General features: G+C 41.8%; 1 protein-coding gene across 1 annotated transcript; it reads right to left on the reverse strand.

The window, feature by feature from the left end:
- Nucleotides 1-18,748: 18,748 nt before the first annotated feature.
- Nucleotides 18,749-22,187, reverse strand: LOC118627692 (folate receptor alpha-like). Its single transcript, XM_036258156.1, has 4 exons — nucleotides 21,925-22,187; nucleotides 19,483-19,671; nucleotides 19,219-19,354; nucleotides 18,749-19,074 (listed from the first exon to the last, which is right to left on the reverse strand). Exons 1-4 carry the CDS (start codon nucleotides 22,075-22,077, stop codon nucleotides 18,794-18,796), a joined length of 759 nt encoding a protein of 252 aa, XP_036114049.1. The 5' UTR covers nucleotides 22,078-22,187; the 3' UTR covers nucleotides 18,749-18,793.
- Between the last annotated feature and the right edge of the window lie 818 nt (nucleotides 22,188-23,005).

The raw sequence follows: 23,005 nt of genomic DNA on the forward strand, positions 1-23,005 counted from the left end.
CCTGGACTGTCCCCTCTGGTCTCTGTCCTCAGGGCAGGATACACTATGAGAGCTCTGAAAGTGCTTATGCACAGAAAGTATCCTGCGTTTAGCATGTTCTGCTTCCAACTTCCTTCCGTTCTAGACCCCACCGTCAAGTTAGCCAATCTTGTTTGACTTCATCCCTCCCTGTGTTCATTTACTCATTCCAGGATCCACACACCCAACATTCATCAAAATCTAGAGAACCACTCATCTCCTAGGGGAATCTGAAATGTTGAGGTTCTACAAGTGGTTGTTAGGATAAAGCTAACTTGAGGGGGATGAGGTGTGGAGGGAAAACCCAGGCTTTAGGATCAGGACATGGGACCCAACATCAGCTCTACCCTTTAAAAAACCTTGGGAAATGTCATTAAACCTTGCAAAGCTCTTGCTGGCTGACCAGAAAATTGTTGAGAATTTATCTGGAAAAGCCTGGCACATACCAAGTAGGCTTAAATGACAACTATCATGTTAATTTATGAGCAATGAGGTGGACATAGGTAGAAGTTAAGGTACAGAAGTCAAGGGTCACAGAGAAAAATTGCCTCAGATTTGAGAAATGATAATATCTCACCACATAACATTTCTTTAAATGCTGCCCAGCTGGTGTGGCTCAGTGGTTGAGCGTTGACCCGTGCACCAAGAGGTCGCCAGTTCGATTCCCGGTCAGGGCACATGCCCAGGTTGTGGGCCCCATCCCCAGGGGGTGGCCAGTTAGTGTTCTCTTTCATTGGTGTTTCTATCTCTCTCTCCCTCTCCCTTCCTCTCTCTAGTATATCAATAAAGTTAAAAATAAAATAAAATTAAATTTAAAAATAATTAAGCAATTTTTGATAGCCTTTTCAAAATTGTGGTAAAATACACATGATGTAAAATGTACCATCTTAACCATTTTTAAGTGTACTGTTCTGTTAAGTACGTTCATATTGTTTCACAACTAATATCTGGAACTTTTCCATTTTGTAACACTGAAACTCTGTTCTCATTAAGCAACTACTCTGTTTCCTCCTTCCCCCAGTCCTTGGCAACCACTATTTGACTTTCTGTCTCTATGAATTTTACTGCTCTAGATACCTTCTACAAGTAGTAACATACAGTATTTGTCTTATTGTGACTGGCTTCTTTGACTACATAATATTCATAAAGTTCATCCATATATCAGAATGTCATTCCTTTTTATAGCTGAATAATGTTTCATTGTGTGTATATACCACATTTTATTTATTCATTTACTAATCAGTGGATATTTGGGTTGCTTCTACCTCTTGGTATTGTGAAGAATGCTGCTATAAACAAGAGTGTACAAATATCTCTACAGGCCTGGCCCGTGTGGCTCAGTGGTTGAGCATCAACCCATGCACCAAGAGGCCGCTGGTTCGATTCCCAGTCAGGGCACATGCCCAGGTTGTGGGCCCGATCCCCAGTTGGGGGCATGCAGGAGGCAGCCAATCAATGTTCTCTCTCATCGATGTTTCTCTCTCTCTCTCCCTCTCCCTTCTTCTATCTCTTAAAATCAATTTTTAAAAAGAAAGAAAATAAAATAAAATATCTCTACAGAACCCTGCCTTCAATTCTTTTGGGTGCATACTCAGAAGCGGAAGAGCTGGATCATGTGGTAATTCTATTTTTAATGTTTGAGAAACTGTCATGCTCTTTTCCATAGCAGCTGCACAAGTTTACATTCCCATCAGCAGTGTACTAGAGTTCCAATTTCTTCCTATCCTCACCAACAATTGTTATTTTCTGCTGGATTTTTTTCAAAAAATAGAAGCCATCCTAGTAGGTATCAGGTGAAATCTCATTGTGGTTTTGATTTGCATTTCCCCAGTGATTAGTAATATTGAGCAAGCTTTCATATGCTTGTTGGTCATTTGTACATCTGCTTTGGAGAAATGTCCATTCGAGTCCTTTCCCCATTTTTAAATCAGGTTATACATTTTTTGTTGTTGAGTTGAAGGATTAGCCCCTTGTCAGATATATGATTTGCAATACTTTCTCCTGTTCTTTAGGTTACCTTTCACTATAATTGTTCTTTGATGCACAGAGGTTTTTAATTTTGATGTAATTTAATTTACCTCTTTCTTTCTTTCTTTCTTTTGTTGCCTATGCTTTTGCTCTTATAACCAAGAAATCATTGCCTAATAAAGCTCTTGCCCTAAGGAGTTTTAATGGTTTTAGCTCTTATGAATTAGGTCTCTGATTCATTTTATGTATGGAGTAAAATAAGGGTCCAACATAATTTTTGTTGTTGTTGTTTAGATAGAGTAGGAGGGAGAAAGAGAGAGAGAGAGAGAGAGAGAGAGAAACATCGACATGAAAGGGACACATCGAGTGGCTGCCACCCACACAACCCAACCAGAGCCGGGGACAAACTACAACCAAGGTACATGCCCTTAGCGGGAACCAAACCCAGGTCTCTCTGGACCACAGGCTGATGCTCTAACTGCTGAGCCAAACTTGCCAGGGCCCAACATAATTTTTTTGCATGTGACTATCCAGTTGTGTCCCAGCACCATATTTAGAAAATACTATTCTTTGAATTGTCATTTATCCCAGTGAATTGTCTTGACACCATTGTAGAAAATCTGGACTCTAAGTTCTATTCCATTGATATGTATATCCATCCTTTCACTACTACCAGGCTGTCTTTTTTGTTTTGTTTTGTTAATCATCACCCAAGGATATTTCTTCCATTGATTTTTTTTTTATTTTTTTTAGAGAGTGGAAGGGAGTGAGAGAAGGGGGAGGGGGGGAGAGAGAGAGAGAGAAACACTGATGTGAGAGAGATACATCTATTGGTTGCCTCCCACAGGCGCCTCTGTCAGGGTGGGGATCAAACCTACAACCCAGGTATGTGTCCTTGACTGGATATCAAACCCAAGACACTTTGGTTCCTGGGCTGACTTTCTTACCACTAAGCCTCATGGGCCAGGGCCAAGCTGGTCTTGATTGTTGTAGTTTTGTAGTAATTTCTTTTTAATCCTTACCTGAGGACATGTTTATTGATTTTAGAGAGAGGTATAGGGAGAGAAAGAGAGAGAGAAGAGAGAAGAAACATCAGTATGAGAGAGAAACATCGATCGGTTGCCTCCTGACCAAGTATTGAACCCACGCCCTAGGTATGTACCCTGACTAGGAATTGAACCCGCAACCTTTTGGTGTAAGGGATGACACTCAACCAACTGAGCCAACATTGGTCAGGGCCTTTGTAGTAAGTTTTGAAATCAGAAAGTGTGAGTCCTCTAATTTGGTTCTTCATTAAGATTGTTTGGGCTATTATGGGTCTCTTGCATGTCCATATAGATTTTAGGCTCTGATTGTCAATTTCTCCAAAAAAGCCAGCTGTAATTTAATAAAAGATTGAGTTGAGCCCAGCCAGTGTGGTTCAGTGGTTGAACATTTTTTTTTTTTATCCTCACCCGAGGACATTTTTCCATTTTTTGTTCAGATAGACTGAGAGGGAGAGAGAGAGAGAGAAACATCAATGTGAAAGGGACACATCGCGTGGCTGCTACCCACACAAACCAAGCAGGGGCGGGAACAAACTGCAACCAAGATACGTGCCCATAGCGGGAACTGAACCCAGGTCTCTCTGGACCGCAGGCCAACGCTCTAACCGCTGAGCCAAACTGACCAGGGCCAGTGATTCAACATTGACCCATGCACCAAGAGGTCATTGGTTCAATTCCCAGTCAGGGCACATGCCTAGGTTGTGGGCCAAATCCCCCTGGGGGGTACAGGAGGTGGCCAATTGATATTCTCTTTCATTGATGTTTCTGTCTCTCTCTCCCTCTACCTTCCCCTCTCTCTAAAATCAATAAAGAAAAAAAAATATTTTTTAATAAAATAAAAAAGGAATGAGTTGAATCTATAGACCAATTTGGGGAGAATTATCCTCTGAAAAATATTGTCTTCTGATTGATGAACATGGAATGTTTTTCCATTTATTAGGTTTTAATTTCTTTCAGCAATGTTGCATAGTTTTCAGTGTATAAGTCTTTTACTTTATTAAGTGTATTTTAGCCCAGGCCGGTTTGGCTCAGCGGTTGGAACATCTGCCGCAGACCAGAGAGTCCTGGGTTTGGTTCCCGCTAAGGATATGTACCTTGGTTGCAGTTTGTCCCCAGCCCGGTTGGATTTGTGTGGGTGGCAGCCACTCCATGTGTCTCTCTCACATCGATGTTTCTCTCTCTCTCTTCCTCCTTCTCTCCCTCCAGCTCTATCTCCAAAAAAAAAAAAAAAAAAAAGCAAAAAATGTCCTTGGGTGAGGAAAAAAAGAAAGAAAGAAATACAAAGAAAAAAAATGACTGTTTTTGTTCTTTTTTATGCTATTGTGAATGAAATTGTAATATTAAACTCATTGTTATATTGTTCATTGCTAGTGTATAGAAATACAATTGAATTTTATATATTGTTCTGGTGTCCTACAAATTTGCTGAACTCAGTAGTAGTGGTATAATGTTTTTGTGGGTTCCTTAGGATTTTCTATATACATTGTTATATCATCTGTGAATAGAAATAGTTTTATTTCTTATTTTCAATGGATGACTTTTTTAAAATTAATTAACTTATTTTTGTTACAGATGTTTCTCCTTTTCCCCCCAATGCAACCCTCCTCTCGATTCCGCCCCCAGCATTGTTATCTGTCCATATTGGTTATACATATATGCATATAAGTTCTTTGGTTTATCTCTCCCCTCCTCCTCCCCCACCCCCTCCCCTGAGGTTCGTCAGTCTAAACTCTACTTCCATGTCTCTGCGTCTATTTTGTTCATCAGCTTATTTTGTTCATTATATCCCACAAATAAGTGAGATCATGTGATATTTGTCTTTCTCTGATTGGCTTATTTCACTTAGCATAATACTCTCCAGATCCCTCCATGTCATCTTAAAGGATAAGAGATCTTTCTTTCTTACAGCAGCATAGCATTCCATTGTGTATATGTGTCACAGCTTTTTTATCCACTGGATGACTTTCTTTTTTAAATAGGTTTTTACTGATTTTTTTAGAGAGACTTAGAAACATCAATGAGAGAGAAACATTGATCAGCTGCTTCCTGCACACCCCCTACTAGGGATCAAGCCCACAACCTGGGCCTATGCCCTGACCGGGAATCGAATGGAGACCCCTCAGTCCATGGGGTGATGTTCAATCCACTGAGCCACCCTGGCCGGGGCTCAATATGGATGACTTTCATTTCTTTTTCATGACTAATAGCCCTAGCTACAACCCTCAGTACATCTTTGAATAGATATGAGAGTGGATATACTTGTGTTATTCCTGATGTTAGGGGGAAAGCCTTTTGGCATTGAGTATGAATTTAGCAGTGGGCTTTTCATAGATGTTCTTTATTAGGTTGGGAAACTTTCCTTTTATTTCTAATTTGTTCATTGCTTGTTTTAAATTTTTTTATCATGAATTTGGATTTTTTCAAATAATATTTCTGCATCAATTGAAATGATCATATGGGTTCTGATTAAATCAATGAACATTTGGATTTTATTATTTATTTGTTTGTTTGTTTGTTTGTTTGTTTATTTATTTATACAGGGCGCTGCAGAAGCTCTTCTTTTCTTTCCTCTCTAACCTAATTGTTTCATCAGTTCTCTTACTGTTTTTGTTTTATTTATTTATGTATTATATATTTTTTTTATCCTCACCTGAGGACATTTTTTTTTTTTTTTTTTTTGCATGTATCTTCAGATAGAGCGAAAAGGAGAGGGGGGGGGAAGAGAGAGAGAGAAACATCCACGTGAGAGAGACACATCGACTGGTTGCCACCCACATGACCCCAACCAGGGCCGGGGACAAACTGCAACCGAGGCACGTGCCCTCAGTGGGAACTGAACCCGGGACTCTCCGATCTGTGGGCCGACGCTCTAACCACTGACCTAAACCGGCCAGGATACCAACTGAGTTTTAATAGTGTTCAAAATTTTACTCCAGTATAGCTTCATTCTCTCTCCCACTCCTTTGTACTATTATTGTCATACAAATTACAGCTTTATACATGATACACATATCAACACAGTTTTATAATCATTACTTTATACAGTGGTCTTTCCATTAGATAGAGTAAGAAAAGAGTTATAACATAAATACATTTTTTAAGGTTTTTTTCTTCATTGATTTTAGAGAGAGAGGAAGGAAGAGGTAGATAGAGAAAGAAACATTGATGAGAGAGAACATCGATTGGCCACCTCCTGCATGCCCCCAATGGGGATTGGACCCACAACCTAGGTATGTGCCTTGACCAGGAATCGAACTGGTGACATGGTGCATGGGTTGATGCTCAACCAGTGAGCCACACCAGCTGGGCTATAAATACATTTAAGCCATACTTAAGCAACTTCTATTGGTACCCTTTATTTCTTTGTATGAATTTAAGTAACTGTCTGTTATTTCATGTCAGCCTATAGGACAACTTTAGGTACTTCTTACAGGAGAGTTCTGCTAGTGAAAAATTATCTGTTTTGATTTATTTAGGTATTTCTAATTTCTCCTTTATTTTTGAGGGTAGTTTCTCTGGTTATAAAATTCTGTTGACAGACTTATCCTTTTAGTATTTTGAATATGCATCCTACTGCTTCTGGTCTTTATAGTTTGATAAGACAATAGGAGTTGAATTTTTTTTTTTTTTTTTTTTTTAGCAGCTGATTTTATTGAGTATCCCTTATAAATGATGAATTGTTTTCTATTGCTACTATCAAGATTCTCTATTTGTCTTTGTCGTTCAGTAGTTTAATTCTGGCCTAGCCAGTGTGGCTCAGTGGTTGAGTGACCATCCATGCACCAATAGCTTGCCAGTTCAATTCCCGGTCAGGGCACATGCCCAGGTTGTTGGCCAAATCCCCAGTGGGGGGCATGCAGGAAGCAGCCAATCAATGTTCTCTCTCATGGATGTTTCCATCTCTCTCTACCTCTCCCTTCCTCTCTCTATAAAAATCAATAAAGCAAAAAATGTTTTTAAATAGTTTAACTCTGATGTGTTTAAGTGTGAATTATTTTGAATTTATCTTACTTGGAGTTAATGTAGCTTCTTAGATGTATAGATCAGTGCTTTTATAAGATTCAAATGTTTTATTATTTTACACATATTTTCCTCCCTCTCTCTCTTTCTCCCTTCTCTTTCCAGGATTCTGTTTTGTATATTTCATTCAGTATGCTTGATAGTATTCCCACAGGTCCCTGAGGCTCTGTTCATTTTTTTTATTCTTTTGGTTCTTAAGAATGGACAATTTCTATATTACATCCTCAAGTTTGTAGATCTTCCTTCAGCTACTTTAAATCTGTTGCTGAGTGCCTCTAGTAAAATTTTTTTAATTCATACTTTTTTTTAGAGCAGTTTAAGGTTCACAACAAAACTGAGGGGAAGGTACAAATATTTCCTATATGCCCCCTGCCCACACAATGTATAACTTCCTGCATTATTCCCAACATCCCCTACCAGAATGGTACATTTGTTACACAACTAATGAAATTATATTGACACATCTTAATTATTTAGTTTGTAGTTTACATAGGTTTTACTCTTGTTGTACATTCCTTGGGTTTGGACAAATGTGTAATGATGTATCCTTATCATGTAGAGTATTTTCACTGCCCTAAAAATTCTCTGTGCTCTGCCTATGTATCCTTCCATCCCCCCAACCCCTAGCAACCACTGATCTTTTTTTTTTATCCTCATCCGAGGACACTTTTCAATATTTTGTTCAGATAGAGTGGGTGGAGGAGACAGAGAGAGAGAAACATCAACGTGAAAGGGACACATCAAGTGGTTGCCACCCACACGACCCAACCAGAGCCGGGCACAGACTGCAACCGAGGTTCGCGCCCTTAGCGGGAACCGAACCCGGGCCTCTCCGGACCTCAGGCCGACGTTCTAACCACTGAGCCAAACCGGCCAGGGCTAGCAACCACTCATCTTAATGTCTCCATAGTTTCGCCTTTTCCACAATGTTATACAGCTGAAAGCATACATTATGTAGCCTTTTTACATTGGTTTCCTTCACTTAGTAATATACACTAAGGTTCCTCTATGTTTTTTCATGCTTGACAGTTCATTTCTTTTTAGTGCTGAATGATACTCCATTGTCTGGGTGTACCACGGTTTAGTTATTCATTCACCTACTGAAGGACATCTTGGTTTCTTCCAAGGTTTATAGTTATGAATAAAACTACTATAAATTCCATGTGCAAGTGTTTGTGTGAACATAAATTTTCAACTCCTTTGGGGAAATACTAAGGAGCATGATTGCTGGATCATAAGGTAAGAGTACCTTTAGTTTTGTAAGAAACCACTAACGTGTTCCAAGCTGTCTTCCAAAACTGTACTATTTGGCATCCTACCAGCAATGAATGAGAATTCCTGTTGCTCCACATCCTCACCAGCATTTGGTGTTGTCGGTGTTCCAGATTCTGGCCATCCTAATAGATGTGTAACTGTATCTCATTGTTGTTTTAATTTGCATGTATGATGTATGATGTTGAGCATCTTTATTAATGCTTATTTACCAACTGTCTATCTCCTTTACAAGTGATGTCTGTTTAGCTCTTTTGCTCATTTTGTAATCTGGTTGTTCATTTACTTATTGTTGAATATTAAGAGTTCTTTGGCCCTGATCGGTTTGGCTCAGCGGTTATAGCGTCGGCCTGCGGTCCTGAGAGACCCGGGTTCGGTTCCCGCTAAGGGCACGTACCTCGGTTGCAGTTTGTCCCCGGCCCTGGCTGGTTGTGCGGGTGGCAACCACTCGATGTGTCCCTTCACATCGATGTTTCTCTCTCTCTGTTCCTCTCTCTCTCTCCCACTCTACCTGAACAAAAAATGGAAAAATGTCCTCGGGTGAGGATTAAAAAAAAAAAAAAAAAGAGTTCTTTGTATGTTTTGGGTAACAGTTCTTTATCAGATATGTCTTTTGCAAGTATTTTCTCCTCGTCTGTAGTTTTTATCATTCTCCTGATGGTGACTTTAAAAGCAAAATTTTTAAATACCAATTAAGTCTAGTTTATCAAATCTTTCTTTCATAAATCATGTCTTTGGTGTTGTGTCTAACAAGTCACCATCAAACTCAAGGTCACCTAGATTTTCTCCTATGTTGTCTTCTAGGAGTTTTACAGTTTTGCATCTGTTATTCATTTAGGCCTGACCCATTTTAAGCCACTTTTGTGAAGGGTGTAAGGCTTGTGTGTAGATTAATCCTTTTGAGTGCGGACATCCACTTGTTCAGCACCATTTGTTGAAAAGACTATCCTTGTTCATTGTATTGCCTTTACTCCCTTTTCAAAGATCAGCTGAATATATTTCTGTGGGTCCATTTGTGGATTCTCCATTCTGTTCCATTAATCTATTTGTTTATTCTTTTGCCAATACCCACTGTTTTGATGACTGTGTCTTTATAGTAAGTCTTGAAGTCAAGTAGTGTCAGTCCTCCAACTTTGTTTTTCTCTTTCAGTATTGTGTTAGCTATTCTGGGTATTTCGCTTCTTCATATACACTTTACAATCAGTTTGTCAATATCTATAAAATATCATAATGGGATTTTGATTAGGATCGCAGTGAATCTATAGATCAAGTTGGAAATACCTCTGACATCACGACAATATTGAATCTTCTTAATTATAAAAATGAACTATCTCTCCATTTATTTAGTTCTTGTATTTTGCTCATCAGAGTTTTATAGTTTTCTTTATATAGATCTTGTACATATTTTGTTAGATATATACCTAAGTTGTTTTTCTATATGTTAATGTATTTTGTTTTTTATTTCAAATTCCACTTGTTTGTTGCTAGTATATGGAAAGGCAATTTACTTTTGTATATTAACTTACATTCTACAACCTTGCTATAATCACTTATTGGTTCCAGGACATTTTTTGCCAATTATTTTGGATTTTCTACATAGAAGAACATGTCACTAATGAACAAAGATCATTTTATTTCTTCCTTCCCAGTCTGTATATTTTTTATTTCCTTTCCTTACTTTATTGCATTAGCTAGAACTTCCAGTATGATGTTGAAGGGGAGTGGGAGAGAGAACATCCTTGCCTTGTACCTGATCTTAGTGGGGAAACTTCAGTTTTTTACCATTAATTATGATTAGGATTTTTTTTTAGATCAAGCTGAGAAAGTTCTAGTAAAATTTTAAGTTTAGTTATTATACTGTTCAACTCCAGAATTTCTACTTGTTTTTTTAAAAATTATTTATATCTCTTTATTGATAGTCTCTTTTTGTTTAGACATCGTTATTATATTTCCCCGGAATCCTTTAGACATAGTTGCCTGTAGTTCATTTTTTATAATAGATGATTTAAAGACTTTGTCAATAAGTTCAACATCAGGGACAATTTCAATTGACTGTTTTTTTCCCTCCTGTATATGGTCCATACTTTTCTGTTTCTTTCCATGTCTTATTGTGTCGGGGGGGGGGGAGGGTGGTAATTTTAAATGACATAATATAGCATCTCTGGAAATTAGATACTCCCAGGGCTCATATTTGTTGCTGTTTATTTGTTTATTGACTTTTAAAAACCAATTCTATAAAGCCTGTTTTCTTTGTCATGTGGGGTCACTGACATTTCTGCCCAGTTAGCTTAGTGGTCAGCTAATGAGTGGACAGAGATTTCCTTAAATGTCTTCTACTCTTTGCCCAGGGACTCTGGGTGTTGGTTCAGGTAAGCCTTCAAAGCCCTCATAGTTTACTCTACCTTATCTCTCACTTCCTGATTCACCCAAGCCTTAAGGTTACTGGAATTGAGAAAGTGAGGCTTTTCCGAGTATTTCCTGGATTTAAACACAGTTCTGCAAATCCATGTGGACGTTTAGATTCCCTGGTATGTGTCAGAGCTTTTCAAAGTCTTCTATCTACATCTCATTCTTAATTTTTCTTTTAAGTGTTTTGGCCAGCCTCTTGTTTGTTTCAGTTTATTTTTGTGCCTCAGAGAGCTGGAATGTCAAACAGTTTGCTGACTATTGTATAGACAAACACCTAGGGATGGGGTTTCTCACTGTGTGAGCTGAGTCAGATCAAATAAGACTAGCCCTATGAATGGGGCCCTTACCAGGAGCTGCTGGATACATCAACCAGTGACATTTCTCTAGAGGTAAGGCTTTTGGGGGAATCCCACACCCACTCTGCCCCCTCTAGTGGCTACTAGGCTGCTGGTTTTCACAGCTACTGTAGTTGTGAGACAGCTGGTTTTGAAGGCTACCATAGAGTTGGGGAGAGGAGGATGGGGAAAAAGCAAGTCAAAATGCCAAGACCTTGCTGTTTCCTACTGAGACTCAACCATCTTCTTGAATAAATGCTCCTTAGATTTTTGAAAGTTTAGATTAATATCCAGAGTTCTGGAAAGGTTGAGTTTGACATTTTGCCAGTGTTCTTGCTTTTATGGAGGAGTGGATTTTCAGATGTTCCTTCCTCTGCCATTCCAGAAATGCTTCTTCAGATTACTTTTATTTTAAGAAGCATAAAGCTTTAAATAATGTTGGCCACTCCTACGAGAAATGGCCTTGGAGTATACATTCCATACTTAACCTGAAGAAATAAAAGTTATTTTTGTTCCCTGTGTTTTCCCCTTACAGCCATGTTAAGGCCCTTACCCAGCCTGAATGTGCACTTTTACTTCTCAGGAAACATGTTAGTATTTTGATTTCATGCTGGTTCAGTCACATCATGTTCTTAGTTCATGATATAAAACAGTAGGGTTCCTCACTTCTGGAGAAGTTAAAATTCTGATGACAATCCTATAAAATATAGTTTTCTTATTAATCATACAGCCAAGACTAAGGCTAGTTCCTGACGACACTTTTTCAATTTCTCTTCTCTAAATCAGGCCCGGCATTCAGAATAATAACACTATCAAGGTGTATTTTACACTGAAATCACCCTGGCACTTCCCAGACAGCTTCTAGAATACACCAAAAGTTTGCTCTCTAACAGCACAGCACTCGTAAGTAATGAAGTATTCAAGGAGGGAAGCTAAAAATAATTAAGTACAATTGGTATTCTCCATGTTTTAAAAATTAGTTTATCATTATTATAAGAGCTGCTTATCATGGGAGAGGAAGATGACGGAAAAAAGAGGAGCTTATCCCTTCGAGATGAGTTAATACAAGGTGAAGGGTTCTGACTGAATGGTCAGGTATTGTGGACCTTTTCAAATGGGTAAAAGCATGTTCATGCTCATGAGCAATGGCTTGCATGACGACTGTCAACAAGTTTATTTCCAAAACATTTGATGCCTTTGTTTAAAATCACTATTTATTGTCCTGCCTGGTTTGGCTCAGCGGTTAGAGTGTCGGCCTGCAGACCAAAGGGTTGCAGGTTCGATTCTCAGTCAAAGGCACATACCTGGATTGCAAGTTTGATACCTGACCCAGGTCTCGGTGGGTTGGGGAGGCAACCAATTGATGTGTCTCTCTCACGTGGATGTTTTTCTCTCTCTCCCCACCTCCCTCCCACTCTCTTTAAATATCAATGGAAGAAATATCCTCGGCTGAGGATTAACAACAAGTTGGGTAAAATAGTTGAGAAGATGAACTCTCCTAGTCCACCTCTCCTTCCCCAGGTTCTAATAATATGTTCTTTTCAAAGTAGCCACCAACTGAGACCTCATGAATCTCCTCTTCAAGAGGTTCATGCTCTGTTTTCTCTTTCATTCTGCTGTTGGAAATGAAAAAATTGATCAGATCATTTGGTCCTGCTAACAAGTAGTTTCTGTTCTCTCCTTTTGTTTTCCTAAAGATCCTGCCATAATTGACTGACATGAAAATAGGCTCATGGATCTGACATCACCACCATAAACCACACTTGGATAATTCAACCTATCAGAGCCCTTGTTCTTGTCCAGAAAAATTTCATCTTCAAAGCAAAAGATTTCTATGGAGGGAAATGCTGACCCACAAACAGGTAAAAAGAAATAATTTTTTTTAAACTTCACCCGAGGATATTTTTCCATTTATCTTCAGACAGAGTAGGGGGTGGGGAGAGGGTGGGAGAGAAACATTTATTTGAGAGGTACACATCAACTGGTTGCCTCCCACATGACCCCAACCCCGGGCAGGTACCGAGCAACAACCGAGGTACATGCCCTTGACCGGAAATGAACCTGAGACTCGTTGGTCCACGGGCTGATGCTCTAACCACTGAGCAAACCAGCCAAGGCAGAAGAAATAATTTTTAAGGAAGTAGGGAAGTTGATGAAGGTTATCACTGTGCTTATTGTGTTGGTATTTTTGGTAATGTGCTTCATGTTCTTTTTTAAATTAGTCATATGATGCAGTCCTTTTTCTTTCCCCTGGCTCTGATTGCTAACCCTCAATTTAGCTAACCACACTTATGCCAACTGAAATAAACACTCTCTCTAAAAAAAATAGTTTTGGTCAGTGGGCCACTCTTTTAAATGTCTCAACTGGTATTGTATTCATCTACACCAAGAACAGATTCCCTTCTTGATTGTCTTGTTGTTCCAATCAATGTCTCAAAGTTCATGATGAAATAGAAATTGTCTCAGTCCTAGCGGGTGGCTTAGTTGGTTGGAGCGTCATCCAGTACACCAAGAGATTGCAGGCTCAATTCCTTGTCAGGGCACATACCTAAGTTAGGGATTCAGTCCCTGGTCGGAGAATATTGGTGAGTCAACCGATCATTGTTTCTCTCACATGAAAGTTTCTCTCTCTTCCTCTTTCCATTCCTCTCTCTAAAATTAATAAACATAAACTCAGGTGAGGATTTTAAAAAATTATCTCAGATGATAGATTGTATGGAGCCAGATGATAAATTCCTTAGAATACATCCCTCATGGACACAACCCATAGAAATCAGAATCATATAAGAATCCCCTGCCCTCGCTGGTTTTGCACAATGGTTAGAGCGTCGGCTCACAGATGCGTACCTCAGTTGCAGTTCAGTCCCAGGCCCTGTGCGGGAGGCAGCCAATCAATGTGTCTCTCTATACACATAGATGATTCTCTCTCTCTCCCTCCTACTCTATCTGAAGATGAATGGAAAAATATCCTTGGATGAGGGTCAAAAAAAAAAAAAAAGATTCCCTATATACTACCAATGTAAGAGAGAATATCCTATAGGCAATCATTCATTTCACATATTATAAAGTTTACTTACTTAAAGTGTACAATGATTTCGCATACTGTTGTACAACCTTACTGTAAATGAGTTATATTATTATTTTTCTTTTTATTTATTGAATTTATTGGCATGACACTGGTTAACAAAATTATACAGGTTTTTTTGTTTTGTTTTTTTAAATCCTCATCCAAGGATATTTTTTCCATTTATTTTCAGACAGAGTGGGAGGGAGAGAGAGAGAAACATGGATGTGAGAGAGACACATCAATTGGTTTCCTCCTGCATGACCCCGACCAGGGCCTGGGACTGAACTGCAACCGAGGTATATGCCCTTGACCTGAAATGAACCCGCAACTCTTTAGTCCACAGGCCAAACTGGCCAGATCAATTATATAGGTTTCAGGTGCATGAGTCCACAACATATCACCTGTACCCACCACCCCAAGTCAAGTCTCCTTCCATCACCATTTATCCACCCTATATGCTTCTTCCCCTTCCCCACCCTGTAAATAAGTATTAGAACATTTTCATTCCTACTCATACACATTTATGGTTAATCCCTGTTCCCAAATGCAGCCATAGACAATCACTAATCTACTTTCTGTCTCTATAAATTTTCCCTTTCTGGACTTTTCATACAGATGATCTTTCACTTAGCATAGTGTTTAAAGTTCATCTGAGACATAGCATGTGTCAGTAGTTCATTCATTTTTATTGCTGAATAGTATTCCATTGTATAAATACAGCACATTTTGTCTATCCGTTCACCAGTTGATGGACATTAAGGTTATTTCCAGTTTGGGGCTATTATGAATATGCTGCTATGAACAGTCACATGCAAGTCTTGGTGTGATATATATTCTCATTTCTCTTGAATTCCTGGGTTGTAAGACTTTTGCATTTACCTTTGAGAAACTGACACTGTTTTTACAAAGGGCAGTACCATTTACATTCCAATCTGCAATGCATGAGAGTTCCAATTTTTCCACAGCCTTGCCAACATTTGATATTGGCAGCCTTATTTATCATAGTCATTCTAGTGGGTATGAAATGGTATATTATTGTGGTTTTAATTTGCATTTCCCTAATGATTAATGATATTGAGCATCATTTTAGGTACTTGTTAGCCACTCCTGTACATTCTTTGATGAAATGTTCGTTTATTTCTTTTGCCCATTATTTGACCGAGTTGTTTTCTTATTACTGAGTTATAAGCATTCTTTACATAGTATGGATACAAATCCTTTATGAGATTTATGTTTGGCAATTATTTCCTCTAGTCTGTTAACTTTTCTTTTAAAAACTTTTTTTCTTTATTGATTTTTTTTTAGAGAAAGAGAAGGGAGAGGGAGAGAGAGATAGAAACATCGATGAGAGAGAACATCAATAGGCCGCCTCCTATATGCCCCCCACTGGGGATCAGGCCCACAACCTGGGCATGTGCCCTGACTGGGAATCGAACTGGCAACCTCTTGGTGCATGGGTTGATGCTCAACCACTGAGTCACACCGGCTGGACTGTTACTTTTTTTTAAATTTCTCAGTGGTGTATTTAGAGATGGAAAAATTTTGAATTTTGACAATATCCAATTTATCAGTTTTTTCAGTTATGCACTGTGCTTTTGGTAAAAAAAAAAAAAAGCAAAATATGATGGAGGCTTCAATCCAAGAAAGCTTTGCCCATCTCACAGGATCCGGAAAATGGTTTTCTGTTTTCTTTTAAAATATTTATCGTTTTAGTTATTACATTTAAGTATATGATCCATTTTGAGTTGGTTTTGGTCTTTTTTGTTGTTGTTGTTGTTGTTGTTGTTGTTGTTCAGATAGAGCAGGAGGGAGAGAAGGAGGAAGAGAGAGAGAGAAACATCCATGTGAGAGAGACACATCAATTGGTTGACACCCACACTACCCCAACCAGGGCCAGGGACAAACTGCAACCGAGGTACATGCCCTTAGCAGGAACCGAACCCAGGTCTCTCTGGACTGCAGGCCAACACTCCAACTGCTGAGCCAGACCAGCCAGGGCTGGTCTTTGTTTTTGTTTTTTCTTGAGGTGATTTTGTGTATGGCATGAGTTGAAGGTCTAAGTTTATCTTTTTGTATGTGGATAATCTATTGTCCCAGCACATTGTTAAACATACAATCCTTTCCCCCAATGAATTGCCTTAGCAACTTTGTCAAAAATCAATTAACCATAAATATAAGGATTTCTTTCTGGCTCTGATTCTATTCCATTAATCTATGTATCTATTCTTATGCCAGGACAACTGCTCTAGATATCTATATGAAACATTATTAATACTTTCTACAAGAACTAGAGGATGACAGCTACAGAAGTGGGGTTCAGACAAGTATTTTTATAAATGATTCATGAACAGCACACTAGTCCTTTGATTGGCGATGTTGGATTGGGCGATTCTAATTTTTTTGTTGTTGTTAATCCTCATCTGAGAATGTTTTTCCATTGATTTTTAGATAGAGTGGAAGGGAGGGAGGAAGAATAAGAGAGAGATAAACATCAATGTGAGATAGACATATGGATTGGCACAACCAGGGATCGATCAAACCTACAACCCAGGCACATGACCCTTCAGTCTGTGGGCCAACACTCTAACTGCTGAGCCAAACCAGCCAGGTTCTAATCTTAAATTTCATTAATTCTAATCCATCTGTAAATAATTCATATTTGTAAATAGTGTCTAGTCCTGATACATCAATTAACCGTGTTCACAAGACTATTTATGGTGGTATCCAGTAGATGGCTCCACTTTTCATGTTGTTAGAATTGGTCCTCCTCCTTCTTACCAGAACCAAACAGAAAAAATACATTTGTAACCATGATCATGCCAGAAATATAATGACCGTATTATAACAGTCTTTGTAGTAGGTTTTAGGTCTGTTGACAAATATTCTGATTCCCTTCTCCTTCCAGGCACATGTAGGAGGATTGTGTTTCCCTGGCTTCCTTGAAGTTAGTCGTGGCCATAATTTGAACTGGCCAACAAAATGTGATGGGCCAAGCGCATGTACCATGGTTGCAGTTCGTCCCCGGCCCTGGTGAGGGTTGTGCAGGAGGCAACCAGTGGATGCGTCCACCTCATGTCGATGTTTCTCTCTCCCCCTCTCTCTTCTTCCCTCCCACTCTATCTGTTTTGCTTTTTTTTAATCCTCCCTAGAGGACATTTTTTGCATTTATCTTTAGATAGAACGGGGAAGAGAGAGAAACATCAATGTGAGAGACACACCAACTGGTCGCCACCCACACAACCCCAACCGGGGCTGGGGACAAACTGCAGCCGAGGTAGGCGCCTCCAGCAGGAACTGAACCCAGGACTCTCTGGTCCACAGGCCAACGCTCTAACTGCTGAGCCAAACTGGCCAGGGCCCTCCCACTCGATCTGAAGATAAATAGGAAAATATCCTTGGGTGAGGATTAAAAAAATAAACAAATAAATAAGTGATGGGTGGAAGTTTTAAGAGCCTGCATGAAATTCACCAAGTTCCCTATTCCTGTCTCAGAACAGTGTGTGGGGAGAGGGAGCTTCCATCAACCTGGCTCACTGACTGCCAAGCAGAATCCCCCTGACAACTGACATGAATCACTGTAGCTTGAGCAAGAAATAAATGTTAGCTTGGTAAGCCCCTGAGCTATTAGGGACGGTACTGTAACATAACTGAGCTTATTGCAGCAGCTACAAAGTATACTTAATGTGAGATCACTGCCTAAAAATTTGTCAAATCACTGGTTTGGAACCCGCTCTGGAGTCCAGGCCTTGCACTGCCACACCGGCCCAGGCCCAGCTCCTCCGGTAAGTGTGGGTCCAGTATCCCGTCAAGATGCACATGCTTACTCACTCGACAAGGGAAGAAGCCTGTTCTCAACAGCCAGATTGACTGGAGTGAAATTCCAGCTCTTATGCAGGGGATGGTTTTGGCATGTTCCTTAATCTATGGGACCCTTTTCATATACATAAAATGCAGACAACAGATCTATACCCTATGGGAATAAATATTAAGCATTTAGGACAATGCCCAGCAGGTAGTGCTTTGAGGGTATTAGCTGTTGAGGGGTATGGCTCTTGCTGGCCCCCTTCACCTCCTCCCAGCCAGCCCTCCGGAGCATGCTGGGCACTCCCATTCACTTCTCCTCTCCTCTCTCTTCTCTTCTCTCTCTTCTCTTCTCTTCTCTTCTCTTCTCTTCTCTTCTCTTCTCTTCTCTTCTCTTCTCTTCTCTTCTCTTCTCTTCTCTTCTCTTCTCTTCTCTTCTCTTCTCTTCCCTTCTCCTCTCTTCTCTTCTCTTCTCTTCTCCTGGAGAGCTGAGCCCAGGGCAGAATAGTCAACCCTGGGAGGCTTGGGTCCACTTCAAATAACAAAATCCTGGGCCTGGACTCTAGACTAGAGCTGCAGTGAAAATTGAAATTGAAAGCTATGAATATGTCCTCGGTTAGGAGAATAGTTAAGTATCTGGCAACTTCAGAGCCAGTATCAGAGCTGGGAATTCACCAAGTCTCACTGGCTTCAATCAATGGAAACTGGGAAGCAGGTCATATTCCATTCACACCCAAATAATTCACAAGACACATGCGGGGTACCTGATTTATTCAAACTGTTGGACAGAGTCCCACCATGGGAGCCAAGCTGTGGGCGAATCGGGTGGGGATGTCAGGTATCAGAAGGTAAAGGTATCAGCTGAGCTGCAGGGGCAGTATTAGTACCAGGCCAAGCAGGAGAGGCCAGGTCCCACAGAATCCAGCCCCATTCACGGCCTCAGCATAGAACCTCGCCACTTCCTCATTGGGGTTGCCGTGGGTCGGGTCAAACCACATCTGGATACAGCGGCCACTTCCTCGGCTGTAGTTGCTGACTTTGTAGGAGTGACTCCAGATCTCATTGCACAGAGCAGCAGGCGTGGGGAAGTAGAAATGAAAGGGGTGGCAGGCAGCATTCACTGGGCACTGGTTAGACCCTGTAGGATGATGGAAGGCCTTTAGCCACTGGGCCCTGAAGTCTCTCTGGTTCTGCCAGCCTCACAACTCTATCCCTTCGTATACCTGTCTCACACCCCACCTTCCCCTCCCGACCTCTCCTTCCCCACCCGCCAGGCTCTCACCTGAGGTCCAGTTCCAGCCCTTGTGCCAGTTGCTCTTACAGGTGTAGGAGGTGCGGCAGTCTTCCCACCAGCTCTGACAGTCCTCTTTGCACAGGGGCACGTTCAGGATCCGCTCTTTGCGCCAGCTCTGGTTCACCTGGGACGTGGCAGTAGGGGAAAGGGACTCAGGCTCAGCATTCTCAGCAGCCCAGCCCTGGAGAGCCCCAGGGCTGCAGAGGCAGTGTGAGGAGAAGTCTGGGAGCAGACATGGGGAGGAACTCGCACCTCCTGGATCCAGGGCCCCAGGTTGGGGGAGCACTCATACAGGCAGGTGTCCTGGATGAAGTGGCGCTTGCAGGCGGGTTTCATCAGGCCGCAGTGGTCCCAGTTGAATCTGTACAGGTAGGAAACATCCTTATGGGCTTCCTGGCTGGTGTTGACAGAGCAGCAGGCGTTCTTCTTCCAGGGACTGCACTGGGTGGGAGGACACAGGACTAAGCTCTTCCCCCAGCACAGATTATCTCCACAGGCAGCTTTTCCCCTGAGTCCTTGGGCCCCTAATGCAGGGGGTCTGTCAGGGAAATACCTGCTGTTGGGGGGCCCTCTTTTGGGGAGGTGTAGTCATTACAAGATTAATTAATTCAAATATTTATTGAGCTCCTATTTACTCTAAACCAGGCACTTTTCTAGAAACTGGGGACACAGCGAAGAACATTTCTCAAAGGATAATTGCTTTGTTTTGTTTTTTTATCCTCACCGGAGGACATTTTTGCATTTATCTTCAGGTTGAGTGGGAGGGAGAGAGGGAGGAAGAGAGAGAGAGAAACATCGATGTGAGAGAGACACATCGACTGGTTGCCACCCGCACAACCCAAACCGGGGCAGGGATGAACCGCAACTGAGGTACATGCTCTTAGCGAGAACTGAACCTGGGACTCTCCAGTCCACGGGCCGAAGCTCTAACCGCTGAGCCAAACCGGCCAGGGCACTGGATACATTCTTCTTGTTTTTTTGTTTTTTTTTTTTGTTTTTTGTTTTTTTTTATCCTCACCCGAGGATACTTTTCCATTTTTTGTACAGATAGAGTGGGAGGGAGAGAGAGGAAGGGAGAGAGAGAGAAACATCGACATGAAGGGACACATCGAGTGGCTGCCACCCGCACGACCAACCAGGGCCGGGGACAAACTGCAACCGAAGTACGTGCCCTTAGCGGGAACCGAACCCGGGTCTCTCCGGACCTCAGGCCGACGCTCTAACCGCTGAGCCAAACTGGCCAGGGCTGGATACATTCTTCTTGAATGAATGGAAACCCACAGCCTAGAATTTAGTGTAAAACAAAATAATAAAATGGTCACTTAAAAAATATATAGGCTGAAAAAGCTAATGTCAAGGCTGCTAGAAGTATCCAAGTTCAGCCCTGGCCAGTTTGGCTCAGTGGTTGGAGCGTAGGCCTCCATCGGCCTGCGGACCAGAGTCCCGGGTTCAGTTCCCGCTAGGCCCTAGCGGCTAGGTGCATGTACCAAAAGAAAAAAAAGTATCCAAGTTCTCCCATTGCCTGTCTCTCAGTCCGCACAAGCAGCTGCTGCTGGTCATTCACAACAAGCACAGACTGGGGACTGAGAGAATTAATTACCTGCTAATGAGGTCCAAATGAACATTTTCATATTGGAACGCATATTATAAGTGATTTTTTTGTTGTTGTTTTTTTTATAGTTTTGGCATCATATTGATTTTTTAAAATGTTTAGATTGGTTCCAGTTATTAAAGGGGTTGTGGCAAAATAATTGTCATAGGTAGACCTCAGGTCCAGTGGGGTCGAGGGCCCCTGTGGAAATGTTTGCTCGATGCAGGAACCAAGGTGCCTTAAAACTACCCTCTCAACCGGGAGACCCACTTTTTCCTGAGCGGCACGGGGCTTGCAGAAAAGACGCCGCTAAGTGCAGTGAGCACTGATCCTCTCAGATCTCTGGAGAGGTCACTCCCAGCCTGGCCTGAAATCAAAATCGACCCCTGGGAGGGGTCTCTCCAGTGTTACTTCCCAGGCTCTGCTCTGGGCTGCTTCCTGATTTTTTAAGACAAAAACCCAACAGTCAAGAAGCTGCGCTGATGGCAGTGTACCGGCTACACTGGCACACAGTGTATGTTAAACACATAGCCACAGCCACCCAGATTAGTTTTTTAAACTAATGGGGTAGGGTGGGGTTTTTTCCAATTTTTATTCTTTTTTGTTTTGAGAGAGAGAAACATCAATTTGTTGTTCCACTTATGTATGCATCCATTGGTTGATTCTTGTATGTGCCCTGACCGGGGATCAAACCCACAACCCAGGCATATGGGTGCAGTGTTCCAACCAACTGAGTTACCTGGTCAGGGCTCAGATTTTTATTCTGATGACAAAAATCACACAGGGAAGAGCAAATTACAACTGACAAATGAAAGTGAGATGTGGTCTGGGAAACATGGGTGCCCACAATCCCTGGGATGCTTTCTGGACTCTTAGGTTTCCTTCCAGGGCTCCCAAGTACCCCGAGTGCCTCTTTGAAGTCCCCCAGGGGTCCCCTGGAGTGAAGTGTAAGCAGCAGCACTCTAGGCCAAGGTCGGTCTAGGTCTGACAACCTGAAGGCTGGTCTCCTCAGGCACAGAGAGGGTTTAACATTTTATTTCCGGCTTTATTCACCTGAGTCAGTTCCCCCTACCCCAGGCCACCCCTCCCCCACCTCCGCCCACCTGCTCATGCAGCTTGTCCTCCGGGCTTGGTTTTTCCTTGTGGTACTTGGCGTCCATGCAGATATTGAGAAGCTCAGTCCTGGGCCGGGCTGCCCATACCACGGCCCCCCACACCAGAAGGAGTAACAGCTGTGTTGTCATCGTTCGAGCCATTTCAGTCCCTGAAGGAAGAGCTGTGGTCAGTGACACCAAGTAAAGTGGAGGTGGAAACAGAACCAGGTGGGTGGAGTCTGAGGAAGCCTGGGGCAGTTTACACCCCACCCCCACACCTCAGTCTCCACAGCCTCAGTGAGGGTGGGCTCAGACACCATCTCCCGGGACAGTCCGTGGCCCCAGATGGGGCCTCACAGACTGCTCCACCTGGTCATGAGGATCAGTGATACAACTAAGGGGTGGGGTTTGGGCAAAATGCAGAAACAGCCAACAGGTTACCATAGGTCCACAATTCCTTGTTCAAAATCTTTGGAGGCAAGTCTTAAACAGTTTAAAATTTTTAGGATTTTATAAAAGGTAATATGATTTACATGCACTCAACAATCAAGCACACATTCTGTTACTGGAAAAAGGACCTGGTCCTGAGCGGGTCTGCCTCGGGCCTGGCAATTTGTGTGCAGGTTCTTGACTTGGTGCAGGAAAAATTTCACAACATGAGTCCAGGTGTATTTTAGAGGATGTTTATTAAAGCCGGGGACAGTGAAACAAGGAAGGGCTGGGGAAATGAGCTTGGCTGTTCTGCTTTGGCTCACTAAGAAGTCAAAGAAAAGGGGGCCTTGGGGACAGGTTCAGGGGGTTTGTCTGGGAAGAACTGCTGCTGCCCATTGCTGCCCTGGTTGCAAACCTCGTGGGTCCCCTAGAGTCTAGGAGCTGCCTGCCTGTGGGCGAAGAAGGGTGAGGGGAGGCACAGGCATGTTCCTTGGAAGGAGATTGTACACTAGACCTTCATTTTGAGCGGTTTTAAAAGCTAGACCTTCAGGGGAGGATCTCAATAGAATATTCATCAGCTTTCTGCTGATGTACCAAAAGAGATTTACCCTCTTTACTTCATCTGTCCTTGGGTGTGGTTGGCAAATGGCACTAATAG

The sequence above is a fragment of the Molossus molossus genome, unplaced genomic scaffold (assembly GCF_014108415.1).
Source record: "Molossus molossus isolate mMolMol1 unplaced genomic scaffold, mMolMol1.p scaffold_m16_p_13, whole genome shotgun sequence".
NCBI classification, from domain to species: Eukaryota; Metazoa; Chordata; class Mammalia; order Chiroptera; family Molossidae; genus Molossus; species Molossus molossus.

Coding starts and splice junctions, on each gene's coding strand:
- LOC118627692 (XM_036258156.1), bottom strand. CDS start 22,077: ATGGCTCGAACGATGACAACACAGCTGTTACTCCTTCTGGTGTGGGGG. Junction 19,672..21,924: donor AGGACAAGCTGCATGAGCAG/GTGGGCGGAGGT, acceptor CCTCCCACCCAG/TGCAGTCCCTGGAAGAAGAA. Junction 19,355..19,482: donor TGGGGCCCTGGATCCAGGAG/GTGCGAGTTCCT, acceptor GCCACGTCCCAG/GTGAACCAGAGCTGGCGCAA.